An 18,120-nucleotide genomic window follows, 5' to 3' on the forward strand; every position below is an offset into this window, starting at 1 on the left:
GGGGTTCTAGGGCCGGGCAGGGCCAGAGGATGGGATGGGGGCGGGGTGGGTCTGGGATGCGATGGGATGGGGCGGGGTCAGGGTCCAGGGAGAAGGGATGGGGTCGGGGGCAGGCACACGGGATGGAGGGTGGGCCGGGGCCAGGGGGATGGAATGGAGCGGAGTCTTGGGGCAGGGTCCAGGGGAATGGGATGGAGCGGGGTCAGGGGGCAGTGTCCAGGGGAATGGGATGGGGTCAGGGTTCTGGGGCACGGAATGTGGCGGAGTAAGGGGCCAGGGTGATGGTATGGGGTAGGGGGCAGGGGCCAGGAGGGATGGGATGGGGGCGGGGCAGGGGCCTGGGTGTTGGGATGGGATGGGGCGGGGCACGGGCTGGGACCTGGAGGGGTAGGATGGAATGGAGGCAGGAGCGGGGGCCCGAGGGATGGGATGGGAACGGGCCGGGGGGCAGGGGCCAGGAAGGATGGGATGGAGATGCGGTAGGGGCAGGGGCCAGGACCTAGGGGATGGGATGGGGCAGGGGCTGGGGGCAGGATGGGGCCAGTGGGTTGGCGGTAGGTAGTCTGGGCTCCGTCGCTACGGCCCGGGTCTGCAGGCGGGGTTGTCTGCGAGGCCGGGGGCGCAGCCTTGGGAGCTCAGGAAGGGCACCAGGTTGCTCGGACTGAGCCTGGGCGGGCTCAGGAGGCCCCTGAGTGTCGCGGGTCGAAGCCTGGGTGTGCGAAGCTGGGAGTCAGTGCCGGGCGGGTGCTCCGCAGTGAATTCTCAGGGCCAAGACGAGCTTCGCGGCCGCCCTATGGCTGTGGGTTCTCCAAGCGGACCCCGAGAGGGACCTGGACGCAGAGGTGCGCGGCCCCTCGTGGCGTTCGCAGGCCTGGGCGCTGCACGCAGTTTCACCCGCGACAGTGGGAGTCTTTGGAAAACCAGCGCAGAGCAGGGGAAGGAGAGTGCCAGGGTTTCTGTAGCCTTTGGGGACCTGTCTGTGCCTTGGGGTGCTTTGTGTCCTTCCGCTAGGGCAGTGATCTTAAAGTGTGTCCGGGATCTCTGAGCTTTTGTAGCCGTTTTATAGTACCAGGGTATTCTACGGCTTTTTCATTTCTCTCATGAGTGCACCGTGGAGTTTTCCTAGAAACCACTTGATCTGTGATGTCACAACAGATTGAATGCAGAAACGAGTATGGGAATCCCGCTGTCACCAGACCCAAAAGAGATTTGCAAAAATTAAGAACATCGTCTGCCGTGCGCGGTAGCTCATGCCTGTAATCCCAGCACTTTGGGAGGCCAAGGCGGGTGGATCACGAGGTCAGGAGATCGAGACCATCCTGGCTAACATGGTGAAACCCAGTGTCTACTAAAAAACAAAAAAAATTAGCCGGGCGTGGCGGCGGGCGCCTGTATTCCCAGGTACTCAGGAGGCTGAGGCAGGAGAATGGCCTGAACCCGGGAGGTGGAGCTTGCAGTGAGCCGAGATCGGGCCACCGCACTCCAGCCTGGGAGACAGAGCGAGACTCCATCTCAAAATAAATAAATAAATAAAAAGAACATCGTCACAGTTCTTCTCACTAATTCATTTTTTAAAATACGCTTATTTTTTGTTTATGTGATTTTTGTTAACATGTAATGGCTTATTATTTTTAGCTGAATTAAATACTTGTAGCTTTAATGTCTAATATAGGACATATCCATAGACATAGTGCACATAACCAGCCATCAATCGTTTCCAGTGTACAGGAGTCTTTAGACCAAACAGTTTGAGAACCATGTGGGAACTGATTCTTGGTTTCTAGTCACTGGGATTCCTCTAGCCTTAGTGTTGAACTATTGCTAGTTGTTAAAAGGACATTAGCATGTCTGCAGCTTCTGCTTACAGGCTTGTAAGTAACTGGTCATAGAGAAACAGGCCACTCACTGCCTTCACAAGCTGGGAACCATCTTAAGCACCTAGAGTTGGGCCTTACGCTGAGACTTCTGAGTAGTCAGGTTTTCTGTGCAGAAACCCCAGCATTTGAGACCTGTGGTCCTCATTCTGCCTGCTCAGGTATCTTCTGTATGACGTCAACCCCCCGGAAGGCTTCAACCTGCGCAGGGATGTCTATATTCGAATCGCCTCTCTCCTGAAGACTCTGCTCAAGACGGAGGAGTGGGTGCTCGTCCTGCCTCCGTGGGGCCGCCTCTATCACTGGCAGAGTCCTGACATCCACCAGGTCCGGATTCCCTGGTCTGAGTTTTTTGATCTTCCGAGTCTCAATAAAAACATCCCCGTCATCGAGTATGAGCAGTTCATCGCAGGTGAGGCCGAGCGGCACGCTGGGAGGTCGTGGTTTTTTAACCGGGGCCGGGCAATCATTTCTAAGGTAGACATCAGGTTGGGCTTGCGACTGCGTCCAAACTCACCAGCATCCTCCAGTGCCCAGCGCTGCTGCCGGAGGCCTGTGGCAGCACCTCCTCCACTCAGGAGCGCAGTCCGTTTCCCATGCTGCAGTGAGCTTCCCAAAATGTTTCTCGGGAAATAGACCTGAAGTGGATGAGCTTTGTGCCCCCTCACTTCTGGAAACCACGGTGGCCTGATGAGTAGGTGAATGCAGTTAGAGCCGCCCTTACACCCTAAGAAAGCGGCCACCCCTGGGTGTTGGACTGACAGGACTTGGCTCCCTATGCGAAAGGCTGTTTTACGTTAAGGATGACGTGCTGCGTGCGGAGTATCCTTTGTGGTGTGTCTGTGCAGCACCAGGGATAAAGGTCTGTCTTGTTTAACTTTGTGTTGCTTAATTTTTTCATTTAATTTGAAGAGAGGAATTAAAGCTCTTCTTAGAATGAAGGTATTCAGAGCTTTTTGTGTTGTGTCATTTGGAAGACATAAATTTAAAAGTAAGTGATGCTTTGCTGCTGCATTTGAGAAGCCTTGAAGACGAATGAGTTAGTTTTGAGTCAGGCTCCTGCTTTCCAGCAACTGTTGAGTTCTTACTGGACAGCCACTCTCGGGGCTTAGAGACCTTTGCTCCCTGCCAAGGAGTGTGGCTCCCATGTCGTCATTTTTCAAGGATGGTGCTCATTGCACCCTAGATCTTGTCACTCTGAAATGTTTTCTCTGTCGGGGTCAGTCTCGTGAGTGTCAGGGGCATGCAACAACAGGGAGTAACCTCTGACATCCTGGTTGATACCAAGTCACAAAGTCTGCCGCTTGTAAAAAGCATTCCTAGAGTGCATCCTGAGTTGACTTCACAATTTGCTCATGAGTCCTGGAAGATGAAAGCTGTGGTTGGGTATTTGGTATAACTAGCAGCCAGCCCTTGGTCTGAACATTAGGTTACAGGAACTCGGAGACGTTATCCTTACCTCCCTTTGGGACCAGTGGGTTTCTTGACAGGGAAGCGGGCAGGTCTGGGCATTGGGCATCCAAGTGCTTGGGAAGGTCTGGGAAGACAGACCCCGTGTGACGAGCTTCTGAGGCAGATATGCTGGTCTCATGCTTCCCTGCCATCTACCAGGCTGGGGCTTTGAGCTGTTTCCTTGCCTGTAAGGTGGGGAAGGAACTGGGTGCCTGTCCTGGGGCCAGGCTGCCAGGAGACCGCACACAGTGAGCTCCTGATGTGGCTAACATAGCACCCAGCATGTGGGATCTTCACCACCTCCCACTAGCATAGAAGGAGCCCCCGCAGCTCCGGCCTCGGGCCCGTAGGCCACGCAGCCCTTAGCCCCCAGTCATGAGTGAGCAAAAAGGACACCAGAAATTCACCTGTGCGGTGCTACTTCCCTGCTTTGTTCCTGCCCCAGAACTTCACCTGCAGGGTGCTCCCTCCCCACTATGTTCTTGCCCCAGGACTTCACCTGCACGGTGCTCCCTCCCTGCTGTGTTCCTGCCCCAGGACTTCACCTGCTCACGCGCTCCTTCCCTGCAGTGCTCCTTCCCCAGAACTTCACCTGTGTGGTGCCTCTTCCCCGCTGTGTTCCTGCCCCCTTTGAGCAGATCTTGATTGCTGACCTCTTGGGCGACACAGTGTCACCTTCTCCGTGTGGGTTGGGCCGTGGGTAAGAGGCACGATTCCTGCTCGCCTGAGCTCCTGTCCCTGGGGGAGGCAGGACACCAGTGCAGTAGATGGTGGCCCAGGTAGTGAGGAGCACTGTGGGAAACCAAGGGGGTAGGGGTCAGTGGCCTCACAGAGGGCCAGAGAGCGAGCCCCCGGGGACTGGACCAGGGGCGTGAAGGCTGGACGGGCTCACACGGGCCCCTGTGAGGGTGGGGCCTGCTGCATGGGGCTGAGGATGGGGTGGGGCTGGGGAATCGGGGACCAGCTCCTCCCCACTGGCTGCTATCGCACGATCTCGGCCCTGTGCCATCATGGCCTGTGCTCTGACCTGTCTTGGCCTTTGTGAGCCTCCTGCAGTCTCTTTGGGAACAGGGTGGTGTACAGTAGTAAGAGTCACCTGCTGTGGCTGATGCGTGCCCGTAGTGAGCTTCCGATCGCTGTCGCGCTGCCCGGCTTCTCTTGGTGTTTTTCAGAGTCTGGTGGGCCCTTTATTGACCAGGTTTACGTCCTACAAAGTTATGCAGAGGGATGGAAAGAAGGGACCTGGGAAGAGAAGGTGGATGAGCGGCCATGTATCGATCAGCTCCTGTACTCCCAGGACAAGCACGAGTACTACAGGTGCCTACTGCGGCTGCTCCCCGCCTCCTCCCCCTGCTGCAGGTGCCCCCCTCTACCCTGCGGCAGGCGCCCCCCCCCCGCACCCCCACCCCCCCCCACCCCCCCCACCCCCCCCCCCCCCGCAGTCCCCTCCGCCCCGCCGTCTCCCCTGCCACATGCACGCCCCTCTCCCCCCGCCACAGGCGCCCCTCAGGCACTCCCCACCCCGAGAGCAGTGCCCTCCACCTCCTCTCCCTGCTGCAGGCTCCCCCCCACGCCACAGCACCCCCACCACACACACACACAGCGCCCTCGGTGCCCACGCTGGGTGCTGATGCCGGGTTCTGGGCGTTCCCCTCCCCCCGCATCCTGACAGTGCTTCGGTGCCCCTCGTGGTGGTAGTGCTTGTGGCTGCCCACACAGTTCTCGTCCTTGACAGGCGGGTCCCCTTTGTGCTGAGGCCTCGAGAATGGGCCGTGGCGAACACCCGGCTGAGACCCCGTGCCTTTTTCCCTGTGTCTTTTCATGCATTTGGATGTTGCCACAGGAATGGGGGTCTTGTCAGTCCCAAGTGTTGATTGCCATTAAAGGCTCTGACACTGCCAGGCCTACTGTGGAAAAGCTGTCAGTTCACAGCCTCCATGTGTCCAGTGCCAGGGCAGCTGCTCTAAAGCATGGCAAGTGAGCTCTTGGGAAGGGCGCGGTTGACTTGGGTGATGGTCACAGCCAGGCTGGCCCTGAAGGTGCACAGGGCTGCCTCTGTCCTGCTCCCTCTGCCTCCCGCCAGCCCCTGTCATGGGGAAGGGCTCAGTGGTTCATCAGCCTGAGAGGCGCTTGTGGGCTTCTTTTACAATTTCACGAGAATGTCACGATCCTCAGTCGTGATCGGTAGGTTTTCCTAAAGCAGCCGCATTTCATCAAGAGCGAGCCACGGTGTGTGCGTGTCTAGACTTGATTTTTCTTGTGAAAGCAAAATAAACTGATAGAGCTGCCGTGGGTTTTGTTTTCCAGAGGATGGTTTTGGGGTTATGAGGAGACCAGGGGTCTGAACGTCTCCTGTCTGTCCGTCCAGGGCTCAGCCTCCATCGTGGCGCCTCTGCTTCTGAGAAACACACCAGCCCGGTGAGTGCCCTGCTCCCCTCAGGAGCAGCCTGGAGGCCGTGGCGCCTGCTCCGCGTGTGCTGGGCTAGGGGCTCTCTGTCCGCACTCCTGCATCCCTGGCCCACCCACCTCACAGACAGCGGACCCTGGGGGCCATGGGGGTGTCGGTTAGGGAAGTGGTTGCATGTGTCTCTGCAAAACAGCGTAGTGGGTGACGTGGACAGCGGGCGAGGGGCACAGAGGTGAGGGCTCAGCACGGCCGAGTGCGCGGGGAGGGGCTGGGCTGGGCTGGGGGCAGCGGGGGCTTACCATGAGACTGTTCTCCATTTGTACCACTTGGGCAACTTTTACCAATACCTGCCCCCTTCCCGCACCCAACACCCACTGTTTGATCTGTTTGCTGCCTCGCGGGTCTGGAGAGGATCGTGCAGCCACCTTTGGCCATGCGTCTGCCGCAAGTGGCCGCCGGCCTGGTGAGCCGGGCCACGAGGGTCCACCCAGGCGGCTGGGGTTGCAGACAAGTCAGTACCTGATGATGTCGTAAACTCTGGAGGAAACTGTTGATGACCACGTTCTTAGAACTTGCTGCAGACTGGGACCCTCTCCGTCACCTCCCTTGGATCTTCTTCTGAGTCCCCCAGCAGGTGCTGTGAGCGTCTCCTGTAGGGTCCAGCCCCACAGGGTCGGTGGGTTTTTCTCCCCGTGTGCGGAGACGAGAGATTGTAGGAATAAAGACACAAGACAAAGAGATAAAAGGAAAAGCTGCTAGGCCTGGGGGACCACTACCACCAAGACGCGGAGACCAGTAGTGGCCCCGAATGCCAGGCTGTGCTGATATTTATTGGATACAAAAGGGGCAGGGTAAGGAATGTGAGCCATCTCCATTGATAGGTAAAGTCACGTGGGTCACGTGTCCACTGGACAGGGGGCCCTGCCCTGCCTGGCAGCCAAGGCAGAGAGAAAGAGGAGGGAGAGAGAGAGAGACAGCTTACGCCATTATTTCTGCGTATCAGAGACTTTTAGTACTTTCACTAATTTGCTACTGTTACCTAAAAGGCAGAGCCAGATGTACAGGATGGAACATGAAGGCGGACGAGGAGCGTGACCGCTGAAGCACAGCATCACAGGGAGATGGTTAGACCTCCGGAGAACTGTGGGTGTGTCTGACATCAGTCAGGCCCTTCACAAGAGGTGGAGGAGTAGGGTCTTCTCTAAACTCCCCCGGGGAAAGGGAGACTCCTTTTCCCTGTCTGCTGAGTAGCGGGTGTTTTCCTTGGCACTGACGCTACCGCTAGACCATGGTCCACTTGGCAACGGGCGTCTTCCCAGACGCTGGCGTTACCGCTAGACCAAGGAGCCCTCTGGTGGCCCTGCCCGGGCATCACAGAAGGCTGACACTCTTGTCTTCTGGTCACGTCTCACTATGTCCCCTCATCTCCTATCTCTGTATGGCCTGGTTTTTCCTAAGTTATAATTGTAGAGCGAGGATTATTATAATATGGGAATAAAGAGTAATTACTACAAACTAATGATTAATGATATTCGTACATAATCATACCTGTTATCTATATCTAGTATAACTATTGTTATTTTACATATTTCATTAGACTGGAAGAGGTCGTGCCCTCGGTCTCTTGCCTCGGCACCTGGGTGGCTTGCCACCCACAGTCTCCCACAGACGGCACAGCAGGGCATGGGTGCCCCTCGCGCTTGCCCACGTTGAGGTTGAGGCTGCCTTGTCTGCTGTCGTGCCCTGTGTGCACCTCTAGAGGCCATGGCAGTCGCGATCCTATTGGACATCACAGCTGGCTCGGTATCACCCTGGTCAGTAACAGCTGCCGCTGGCCCCAGTGGGCCAGGACCACATGGTCTCAGCTGCTCTGGGCCTTTGTGAAGGCAGGTGGCTCCAGCACAGGCCCGCGTGTCTGCTGCTCAGCCAGCCCGACTGTTGCGGAAAAGCAAAACTCAAGAGGTTGTGGAGGGAACTAGGCTGAATTGTTTTGGTTGTTGAGATGCAGCTTTCACGTCCTGGGACTGGGTTCATTTCATGAAAATATCCGGGTTTTGGAAGCCAGTCTGCCTACGTGTGGGCCCGTGGAGCGGTCGTGCCAGTCCGTTTTTTTGATTCACATTTGCAGGTTAGAACGGAGCTGAGCCCAGAGGGGGCTTCCAGCCAGATGGTCCTGATTGAGGAGAAACGCCTCTGCCGGGGCGCAGGGGAAGGAGGCTGATGGTGGGGCGAGGCCGTCTGCCCCCAGCACCCAGGGAAAGTCTCTAATGGGGGTTAAAGCCCTAATGGGAAGGTGAAGCTATAAAGCCGTTAAGAGAGGAGCCTTACCACCTTGGGACAGGAAGCTTTCTTCAACAAGATGGGAAAAGCATGCACCAAAAAAGAAAGATTGGTAAAGCCAGTTACTTTAAAATCAAGAACTTTTGTCCATTAGAAGAATGGAGACAGGCCTCAGAGAAGAAGGTCCTGCAGCACATTTCATGAACTAAGGACTTTCCGGGATACAGGAGATGAAACCCAGTGAGTGAGGGACGGGCAGCCTGGGGTGAGGTGAGTCCAAGACGGGATCCGTGTGATTCAGGAGTAAGAACGGCTGCTGTTAACGCGAGCAGGTGCCCCAGTGCTGTCATACTCAAGAAACCAACCACCGTCAGGAGGACAGGTCCACAGGGGCTCGAAGGCTGCTCCTGGAGCGAGAATCTGGTAAAACCCTGGGAGTCCGGTGCACCCCGAATGCAGGACATGCACCCACAGACCCCTGCCCAGGAACGTTCATGGCCTCCCCGGAACCAGGAAAACCCGTGCACCCCTCAGCCACGCACGGGGTAGAGCGTGATAGATCCACAGCTGACGACGGGCAGACTGCTGCCGTTTTCAACAAAGAGAAATCAAGATAGAATGCCCAGTAAAAAAAAAAAAGAGAGAGAAAGGTAAATGTGGTCATGTTCCATGTGCATGAAGGTCATAGACAGTCCTGTGCATCGGAGGTAGAGATAGGAGGATGCCGGGGAGGCCCCTGAGGACGGGGCAGAGCAAGTGTGTAAAGGGCTTTGTTCCTCCTTGTTCCTCCACCCGGGTAGGGGCTGCACCGTGTTCATTTTGGAGCAGTTTGCCTACCCGCACCTGTGCGGAATGTCCTCTACCTGCGCCCGTGCGGAATGTGCGTCTCGAAGTGCGGTATTGCATTTCACAAAAAGCCTTAAACGGCGTTGGAAGCAGGGCCAGAGGCACCCACTGAATCCCGCTATGCCCCTCTCTCCAGAAATCACCTCACATCGCCGCCTGTGCATGCGGCCGTCTTTTTAAACACCTGGAATCACCACACACGCTGTCCATGCAGTTTTCAGTTTGCCCTTTTCTTCCCACCCAGCCGCACAGCTGGGTATTACGACACATGGACATCACCTCGTTCTTTTGCAGCTGTCTGTGTACAGATGGAAGAAAATGTGGCCTTTGCTTGTTTCCAGGTTTGTGTAGAAGAGTCTGTGTGTGAACCATGAGGGCATAAAACTGTAGGATGCCACCCAGAAGAGGACGATTGGTCTCGATTGCCTGACCTCGTGATCCACCCACCTTGGCCTCCCAAAATGCTGGGATTACAGGTGTGAGCCACTGCACCAGACCAAAATTAAAATTTTTATGTAGTCAAATTCATCAGTCTTTTCCTTAAAAATTGCTGGGTTTTTGTATTCCAACTTTTACCACCCCAGTATTCGGGTCTGTTTTCTCACGATCCGTTTTGTGTGTTTCATTTTTATTTTGCATCAAGAGCCGTAGGGAGTGTGGTGAGAGGGTTGGTTCAATGGCTGGAATAGGAGAGGCACTTCCCACGTGGAATTAGGTAGCGTTTAGCATGACAGTCACAGGCACCAGGATGACTTGCCTAACCCAAACTAGAGCAAGGCAGGCGCTGAGGAAGAGGTGCCTGCCTGCGAGTCTGAGATAAAGGCTGGCTGGAGGGCTCTCTGAAATAACCCCAGGACGTTTGTCACACATTTCACGCACCTCACACCTTCACAGCCACCGCTTCACACATGTGCACGTATTCCTGGGACCAGGTTTGCCAATGGACAAGGGCTGCAGTAACTCAGACGAGATGCTGTCGTGAGAATGCCTGCCCAGGAATGGCGTCTCTACCACGGAACAGATGCAGCTCCAGCTTTGAGACCGAGTCAGTGAATTTGTTTCCAGGCAGCTTATGTGAACCTCTCCTTTTTGCCAAAGAAAAGCTTCCCACAGCCGCCCCTCTTCAGGCTCACCTGCAGCTTGCCATAGCCATCAGTGGATCCTGGATTCCAAGCCTTCTGCCCACTCCCAAATACACTCCTCAAATCAGGAGATACTTCTCTCTGATGTCATTCTCTGAGTTGACAGTGGGCATCAAAGCCCTCTCAGAACTGTGGTGTGGAGGCCAGACGGCAGCCTGCCTGTGTCTCAGCCATAACCTCCCGACGCGCCCTGGTTGGTGTCCCTTGAAGACTTGGTCTCCGCTTCCCCAGCCCTGGGTTCTCCCAGTTTGTGCTCTGAGAGTGTGAATGTCGTCATCCTTAACTCTTATAACTGTTGTCATATTGTTTAAAAATAGGTCCGTGATGTTAGACAGAGCCGAGAACCTACTTCATGACCACTACGGAGGGAAAGAATACTGGGATGTGAGTGTTTCCTCGGGAGCATCTTTCTAAATTAGTGTATGTTGCCTATTATTTAGTTTTTGAAAATTTAAAACAGTTGACAGCTCTTTTGAACCTTGCTGATTAAAATCATAATTGAAGCCCTGGATATGGGTACCTGCAGTGACTGCGCCGCCCCCGAGTCACACGTGGCCGCAGAGCCAGGTCCTCAGGAGCCCGCAGGGCCACCCGGCTCTCCCCTCTGATGCCACAGGCCCTGAATGCAGTGGTGGCGCCCTGGAGTCAGCCCCCGAGTCAGTGACTCCATCAGTGGCTGGAACGTAGATCCCTCCTTTCTCCTCTCTTTAGCTTTGAAAGGTGGGACTGTTTTCTGCAGCGGGTCTTTCCCGTTGGCGTTGATTTCTGTGTTGATGGGGTGACTTTCCATAGCTGCCCTAGTTCCGTGAGTGAGTGGGAGTATAGGGCGGGAAGCGGCTGCCCCCTCCCGTGGGCACAGCAGGCCTGCTGACTTGTTCACCAGGGCAGCAGCTTGTAAAGCCAGAACCTGCCTGCAGGACACACAGTCCCTGCTCACATGGGGCTTTGTGCAGGTCAGTCCCGCCCCATTTGGCAAAAGCAGGACGGCTAACCGAGTAAGCTAGAAGTCGAGTTGGGGAGACACGGAGGGGAAGGAGCTGCACACAGTTGTGCCAGCCAGGGCAATGGCCAGCTGAGCCCAGTGTGTGGCACAGCTTCCCGTGGGGGAGCCTGGCAGAGCTGGCAGGGGTGGGCGGCTTGCCCTGCATTGGCTTCCTGCAGTAGACCCTCCGAGAGCCTCCACCGTGGGCGGCACTGTTTCTCGGGCGACTGTCGATGAGGAATGTCTCCGAGGGTCTTGTTCCAGCTGCAGGGGTGGGTGGCGGCAGCTATGGGAGAACCTGCTCCGGAAGGGCAGCATGGCGGGCGGGTGTGTTCTCAGCCGAGCCGTCGCCGTTTCCACAGACCCGTCGCAGCATGGTGTTTGCCAGGCACCTGCGGGAGGTGGGAGACGAGTTCAGGAGCAGACACCTCAACTCCACGGATGACGCGGACAGGATCCCCTTCCAGGAGGACTGGACGAAGATGAAGGTAGCCCCTCTCCCTTGTTAATTGGAGAGCAGGTAAATCCTCTCTTGAGATGCCCAAAAACTCATGCCTTCAGTTCACAGTCACAGCAGGGTTGGCGGGTCTGTCGGCATGGATGCCTCCCTGGAATGTGAGTCACGGTCATTACCCGCTCTCGGGAGGCACCAGGACCCTGGGGCCCTCGTCGCGGTGCAGACTCGGGGAGTCACTCCACCTGGCTTTCGCTTTAGTAACACGGGGAGTCATGGCAGGCCCAGCAGCCTCAAAGGTGTTCTCAGAGTGCAGCAAGGCCAGGAGCGCGGAAGCAGGAGCTCGAGGTGATCGGAGGCACGTTCGGCCTTTCTCCCTCATGACCTGATTGATAGAGAAAAGCAGCATTCACCCAGACTCGCCCAGAAGCACCGTCAGTGCCATTTTGGTCTAGAGTCATCCTTTTTTTATTCTATGTATATATTTTTAAGTGTTTTCTGAAAGTTTGGGTTTTTCTGTGGTGTAATTACAACCAACATGTTGCTTTTTCAACTTGAGGTTGTTGTTAAGCGTTTGCAGTGTCTGTTTTTTGTGTTTTTTAAACAAAACTTTCATAGAAGTGCCATTTTACTTGTTTGTTCTTTATGGGGTATTTGAGCTGTTTCCAAGTGGAATAGCACTAATTGTTCCAGCAATAATTAAGTTACTTGGACAGTTTTTACTCGGAAAATAATATAGAAGATTTTTTCATTTTATCCCACTTGTATTTCTTTTCAGTGTTTTTTATTTTTTATTCTTTTAAATTTTATTTAATTAACTTCTTTTGTTTTTGGTTTTGTTTAGAGACAGAGTCTCACTCTCCTGAGTAGCTGGGTCTACAGGTGTGTACCACAACGCCCGGCTAATTTTTGTATTTTGTATTTTGAGTACAGACAGGATTTTCTCATGTTGGCCAGGCTGGTCTTAAACTCCTGACCTCAAGTAATCCAGCTGCCTCGGCCTCCCAAAGTGCTGGGATTACAGACATGAGCCACTGTGCCTGGCTTATTTTATCTTTTTTTTTTTTTTAAACTTCAATTGTTTTGGGGAACAGGTGATGTTTGGTTACATGGATAAAATGGTAATTTCTGAGATTTTGGTGCACCTGTCACCCGAGCAGTATACACTGTACCCAGTGTGTAGTCTTTATCCCTCACCCCCTCCACTCTTCCCCTCGAGTCCCCAAAGTCCATTGTGTCATTCTCATGCCTTTGCATCCCCATAGCTTAGTTCCCACTTATGAGTGAGAACATGCGATATTTGGTTTTCTGTTCCTGAGTTACTTCATTTAGAATAATGGTCTCCAGCTCCATCCAGGTTGCTGCAAAGCATTCATTTCCTTCCTTTTTATGGCTGATACACCACATTTTCTTTATCCACTCACTGGCCAATGGGCATTCAGGCCGGTTCCATGTTCTCACAGCTGTGGATTGTGCTGCTATAAACATGCGTGTGTAAGTGTATTTTTCATATAGTGACTTCTTTTCCTCTGGGTAGATACCCGGCAGTGGGATTGCTGGATCAATGGTAGGTCTACTTTTAGTTCCTTAAGAATCTCCATACTGCTTTCCGTGGTGGTTGTACTAGTTTGCATTCCCACCAGCAGTGTCACGGTGTTCCCCTTCACCACATCCACGCCGACATCCATGATTTTTTGGTTTTTTGATTATGGCTGTTCTTGCAGGAGTAAGGTAGTATCCTGTTGTGGTTCTTATTTGCATTTCCCTGATCATTAGTGATGTGGAGCATTTTTTCGTATGTTTGTTGGCCATTTGTGTATCTTCTTTTGAGAATTGTCTATTCATGTCCTTAGCCTACGTTTTGATGGGATTATTTGGTTTTTTTTCATGCTGATTTGTTTCGGTTCCTTGTAGATTGTGGATATTAGTCCTTGGTCGGATGCAAAGTTTGCGAGTATTTTCTCCCACTCTGGGGGCTGTTTGCTGATTGTTTCTTTTGCTGTGCAGAAGCTTTTAGTTTAATTATGTCCTAACTATTAATGTTTGTTTTTGTTGCTTTTGCTTTTGGGTTCTTGGTCAGGAACTCTTTGCCTAAGCCAATGTCTAGAAGAGTTTTCTGATGTTATCGTCTAGAATTTTTATGGTTTCAGGTCTTAGATTTAAGTCTTTGATCCACCTTGAGTTGATTTTTGTAGAAGATGAGAGACGCGGATCCAGTTTCATTCTTCTACATGTGGGTTGCCAATTAATCCTGCACCATTTTTGAATAGGATGTCCTTTCCCCACTTTGTGTTTTTGTTTGCTTTGTCGAAGATCTGTAAATATTTCACTTTATTTCTGGGTTCTCTATTCTGCTCCACTGGTCTAGGTGCCTATTTTTATAGCAGTATCGTGCTGTTTTGGTAACTATAGTCTTGTAGGATAGTTTGAAGTTGAGTAATGTGTACCTCCAGATTTGTACTTTTTGCTTAGTCTTGCTTTGGCTGTGTAGGCTCTGTTTCGGTTCCATATGAACTTTAGGATTTTGTTTTTTCTAGTTCTGTGAAGAATGATGATGGCATTTTGATGGGAATTGATAGATTGCTTTTGTAGTATGGTCATTTCACAATATTTATTCTCCCCATCCATGAGCATGGGATGTGTTTCCAATAGTTTGTGTTGTCTGTGATCTCTTTCAGCAGTGTTTTGTAATTTTCCTTGTAGAGATCAAGTTTTGTGGGGTTTTTTGGTGGTTGTTGTTTTTTGTTTCATTCATTTTTTTTTTTTTTTTTTGCAGCTGTTGTAAAAGGAGTTGAGTTCTTGGTTTGATTCTCAGCTTGGTTGTTATTGGTGTATAGCAGTGCTGCTGACTTGTGTGCATTGATTTTGTATCCTGAAACTTCATGGAATTCATTTGTCAAATCTGGGAGTTTTTTGGATGAGTCTTTAGGGTTTCCTAGGTATACGATTATATCATCAGTGAACAGTGACAGTTTGACTTACTCTTTACTGATTTGGATGCCTTTTCTTTCTTTCTCTTGTCTGATTGCTCTGACTAGGACTTCCAGGACCATGTTGAATAGAAGTGGTGAGTGTGGGCATCCTTGTCTTGCTCCAGTTCTCAGGGGGAATGCTTTCAACTTTTCCCCGTTCAGTATAATGTTGACTTTGGATTTATCATAGATGACCTTTATTACCTTGAGGTACGTCCCTTCTATGCTACCTTTGCTGAGGGTTTTAATCATAAAGCGATGCTGGATTTGTCGAATGCTTCTTCTGCATCTATTAAAATGATCATATGATTTTTGTTTTTAGTGCTGTTTAGGCGGTTAAAATGATCATATGATTTTGTTTTAGTGCTGTTTAGGCGGTGTGTCACATTTGTTGACTTCCATATGTTAAACCATCCCTGCATCCCAGATATGAAATCCATTTGATCATGGTGTTACCTTTTTGATATGTTGTTGGATTCAGTTAGCTAGTATTTTTTTTGAGGCTTTTTGCATCTATGTTCATCAGGGATATTAGTCTGTTGATTTAGGGAGGATTCCCTCTTTCTCTGTCTTTTGGAATAGTTTCAGTAGAATTGGTACCAATTCTTCTTTGAGTGATTTCAGCTGTGAACCCATTGGGTCCTGAACTTTTTCTGTTGGCAATTTTTAAATTACTGTTTCAATCTCACTACTTGTTATTGGTCTGTTCAGAGTTTATATTTCTTCCTGGTTTATATCTAGAAGGGTTGTGTATTTCCAGGAATTCATCCTCTTGGTTTTCCAGTTTGTGCACATGAAAGTGTTCATAGTAGCCTTGGATGATCATTTGTGTTTCTATGGTATCGACTGTGGTTATCTCCCGTTCTGTTTCTAATTGAGCTTATTTGGATCTTCTCTCTTCTTCATTAATCTCACTAATGGTCTATCAATGTTGTTTATCTTTTCAAAGAACCAGCTTATTGTTTCATTTAACTTTTGTATTTTTTCGTTTGTTCGTTTCAATTTCATTTAGTTCTGCTTTCATCTTAGTTCTTTTCTTCTGCTGGATTTGGGTTTGGTTTGTTCTTTTTTCTCTCGTTCCTTGAGGTACGACCTTAGATTATTTGTGCGCTTTCAGATTTTTTGATGTAAGCGTTTAATGCTGTGAATTTTCCTCTTGGCACCACTTTTGCTGTGTCCCAGGGGTTTTGATAAGTTGTGTCACTGTTATTCAGTTCAAATAATTTTTAAATTTCCATCTTAATTTCATTCTTGACCCAAAGACTGGGAGCAGATTATTTAATTTCTATGTATTTGTAGAGTTTTGAGGGTTCCTTTTGGATTTAATTTCCAGTTTTATTCCATTGTGGTCTGAGAGGGTATTTGACATAATTTTGATTTTCTTAAATTTATTGAGGCTTGTTTTCTGGCCAGTCATATGGTCTGTCTTGGATAACGCTCCATGTGCTGATGAACAGAAAGTGCCTCCGGTAACGATCCGTATGCTGATGAACGGGAAGTGCCTCGGGTAACGGTAACGTTCTGTGTGCTGATGAACAGGAAGTGTCTTGGATAACGTTCTGTGTGCTGATGAACAGGAAGTCTATTCTGCAGCTGTTGGGTAGAATGTTCTGTAAATATCTTAGTCCACTTGTGCCAGGATATAGTTTGAGTCCATTGTTTCTTTGCTGGCTTTCTGTCTTGATGACCTGTCTAGTGATGTCAGTGGAGTATTGAAGCCCCCACTTGTATTGTGTTGCTGTCTATCTCACTTTTTAGGTCTAGTAGTAATTGTTTTATAAGTTTGGTAGCTCCAGTGTTGGGTGCATGTATATTTAGGATTGTGACATTCTCCTGTTGGACTGATCCTTTTATCATTATATAATGTCCCTCCATCTTTTTTAACTGTTGTTGCTTTAAAGTCTGTTTTGTCTGATATAAGAATAGCTACCCTGCTCACTTTTGGTGTCTATTTGCATGGAATATCTTTTTCCACCGCTTTACCTTAAGTTTATGTGAGTCCTTATGTGTTAGGTGAGTCTCTTGAAGACTTTTGCCTCACAGCTTTTAGGCGGATTTTTATCCATTTTGCTATTTGTTTCTTTTAAGTGGAGCATTGAAGCCATTTACATTCGACTTTGGTATTGAGGTGTGAGGTGCTATATTCTATTCATCATGCTAGTTGCTGTTTGAATACCCTGTTTTCTTTCTTTCTTTCTTTCTTTTAATTGTGTTGTTTTATAGGCCCTGTGAGATTTATGCTTTAAGGAGGTTCTAGTTTGGTGTATTTTGAGGTTTTGTTTCAAGATTTAGAATTTCTTTTAGCATTTCTTGTAGTACTGGCTTGGTAGTGGTGAATTCTCTCAGCATTTGTTTGTCTGAAGAAGATGATCTCTCCTTCATTTATGAAGCTTAGTGTTGCTAAATACAAAATTCTTGGCTGATCATTATTTTGTTTGTGGAGGCTGAAGATAGGACCCCAGTCCCTTGTAGCTTGTAGGGTTTCTGCTGAGAAATCTGCTGTGAATCTGATAGGTTTTCCTTTATAGGTTACCTGGTGCTTTTGCCTCACAGCTCTTAAGATTCTTTCCTTCGTCCTGACTTTACATAACCTGATGACGATGTGCCTAGGCGATGATCTTTTTGTGATGAATTGCCCAGGTATTCTTTGAGTTTCCTGTATTTGGATGTCTAGATCTCTAGCAAGACCAGGAAGTTTTCCTCAATTCTTCCCTCAAATACATTTTCCAAACTTCTCGATTTCTCTTCTTCCTCAGGAACACCAATTATCCTTAGGTTTGGTTGTTTAACATAATCCCAAATATCTTGGAGGCTTTGTTCTTTTTTTTTTTTTTTTTACTATTCTTTTATCTTTGTGTTTGTTGAATTGGGCTAATTTGAAAACCTTTTCTTTAAGCTCTGAAGCTCTTTCTTCTCCTGTTCTAGTCTATTATCGAAACTTCCCAGTGCATTTCGTTTCTTTAAGCGTGTCTTTCATTTCCAGAAGTTGGAATTGATTTTTCTTTATGATACCTATTTATCTGGAGCATTTTTCATCCATATTCTGTATTTTTTTCACCTTTCACCTTTTTCAGCACTAGACAGGTCATCAAGACAAAGCCAACAAAGAAAGTGAAAAGTTGGTTTTCACCTTTGTCTGGTATGTCCTTGAGCAGCTTCATAATCAACCTTCGGAATTCTTTATCTGGCAATTCAGAGATTTCTTCTTGGTTTGGATCCATTGCTGGGGAGCTACTGTGATCTTTTGGGGGTGCTATAGAACCTTGTTTTGTCATATTATCACAGTTGGTTTTCTGCCTCCTCATTTGGGCAGACTATTTCAATGGAAAGATCTGGAACTCACGGGCTGCTGTTCGGATTCTTTCATCCCACGGGGTGCTCTGTGGTGCTCTTCCCTTCCCCTAGGGATGGGGCTTCCTGAGAGCTGAGCTGCAGTGACTGAGATTGCTCTTCTGGGTCTAGCCACCCAGTGGGGCTTCCAGGCCCTGGGAGGGTGCTGGGGAATGACTGCAGAGAGTCCTGTGATGTGATCTGTCTTCAGGTCTCCCAGCCGTGGGTACCAGCACCTGCTCTGTGGAGGTGGCAGGGGAGTGAAGGGGACTCTGGCAGGGTCCTTGGTTGTCGTTTTGCTGAGTGCACTGGCTTTCTCGAATGCTGGTTATGCTGCAGTGAAGTTGTCATGTGGACAGACTCTGGACCTGTAGTCAGCCA

General features: G+C 50.2%; 1 protein-coding gene across 1 annotated transcript in view; it reads left to right on the top strand.

The window, feature by feature from the left end:
- Nucleotides 1–18,120, top strand: part of POFUT2 (protein O-fucosyltransferase 2) — a 30,623-nt gene that overhangs the window by 7,928 nt on the left and 4,575 nt on the right. Inside the window, exons 3-8 of the mRNA XM_017888658.1 lie at nucleotides 559–842; nucleotides 2,036–2,286; nucleotides 4,499–4,643; nucleotides 5,634–5,744; nucleotides 10,319–10,385; nucleotides 11,346–11,471. Coding sequence (XP_017744147.1) covers nucleotides 559–842; nucleotides 2,036–2,286; nucleotides 4,499–4,643; nucleotides 5,634–5,744; nucleotides 10,319–10,385; nucleotides 11,346–11,471 — 984 coding nt within the window. The remainder of the gene's footprint in view (nucleotides 1–558; nucleotides 843–2,035; nucleotides 2,287–4,498; nucleotides 4,644–5,633; nucleotides 5,745–10,318; nucleotides 10,386–11,345; nucleotides 11,472–18,120) is intronic.

This window comes from Rhinopithecus bieti, unplaced genomic scaffold, assembly GCF_001698545.2.
Source record: "Rhinopithecus bieti isolate Rb0 unplaced genomic scaffold, ASM169854v2 scaffold_18153, whole genome shotgun sequence".
In the NCBI taxonomy this organism is placed as follows: Eukaryota; Metazoa; Chordata; class Mammalia; order Primates; family Cercopithecidae; genus Rhinopithecus; species Rhinopithecus bieti.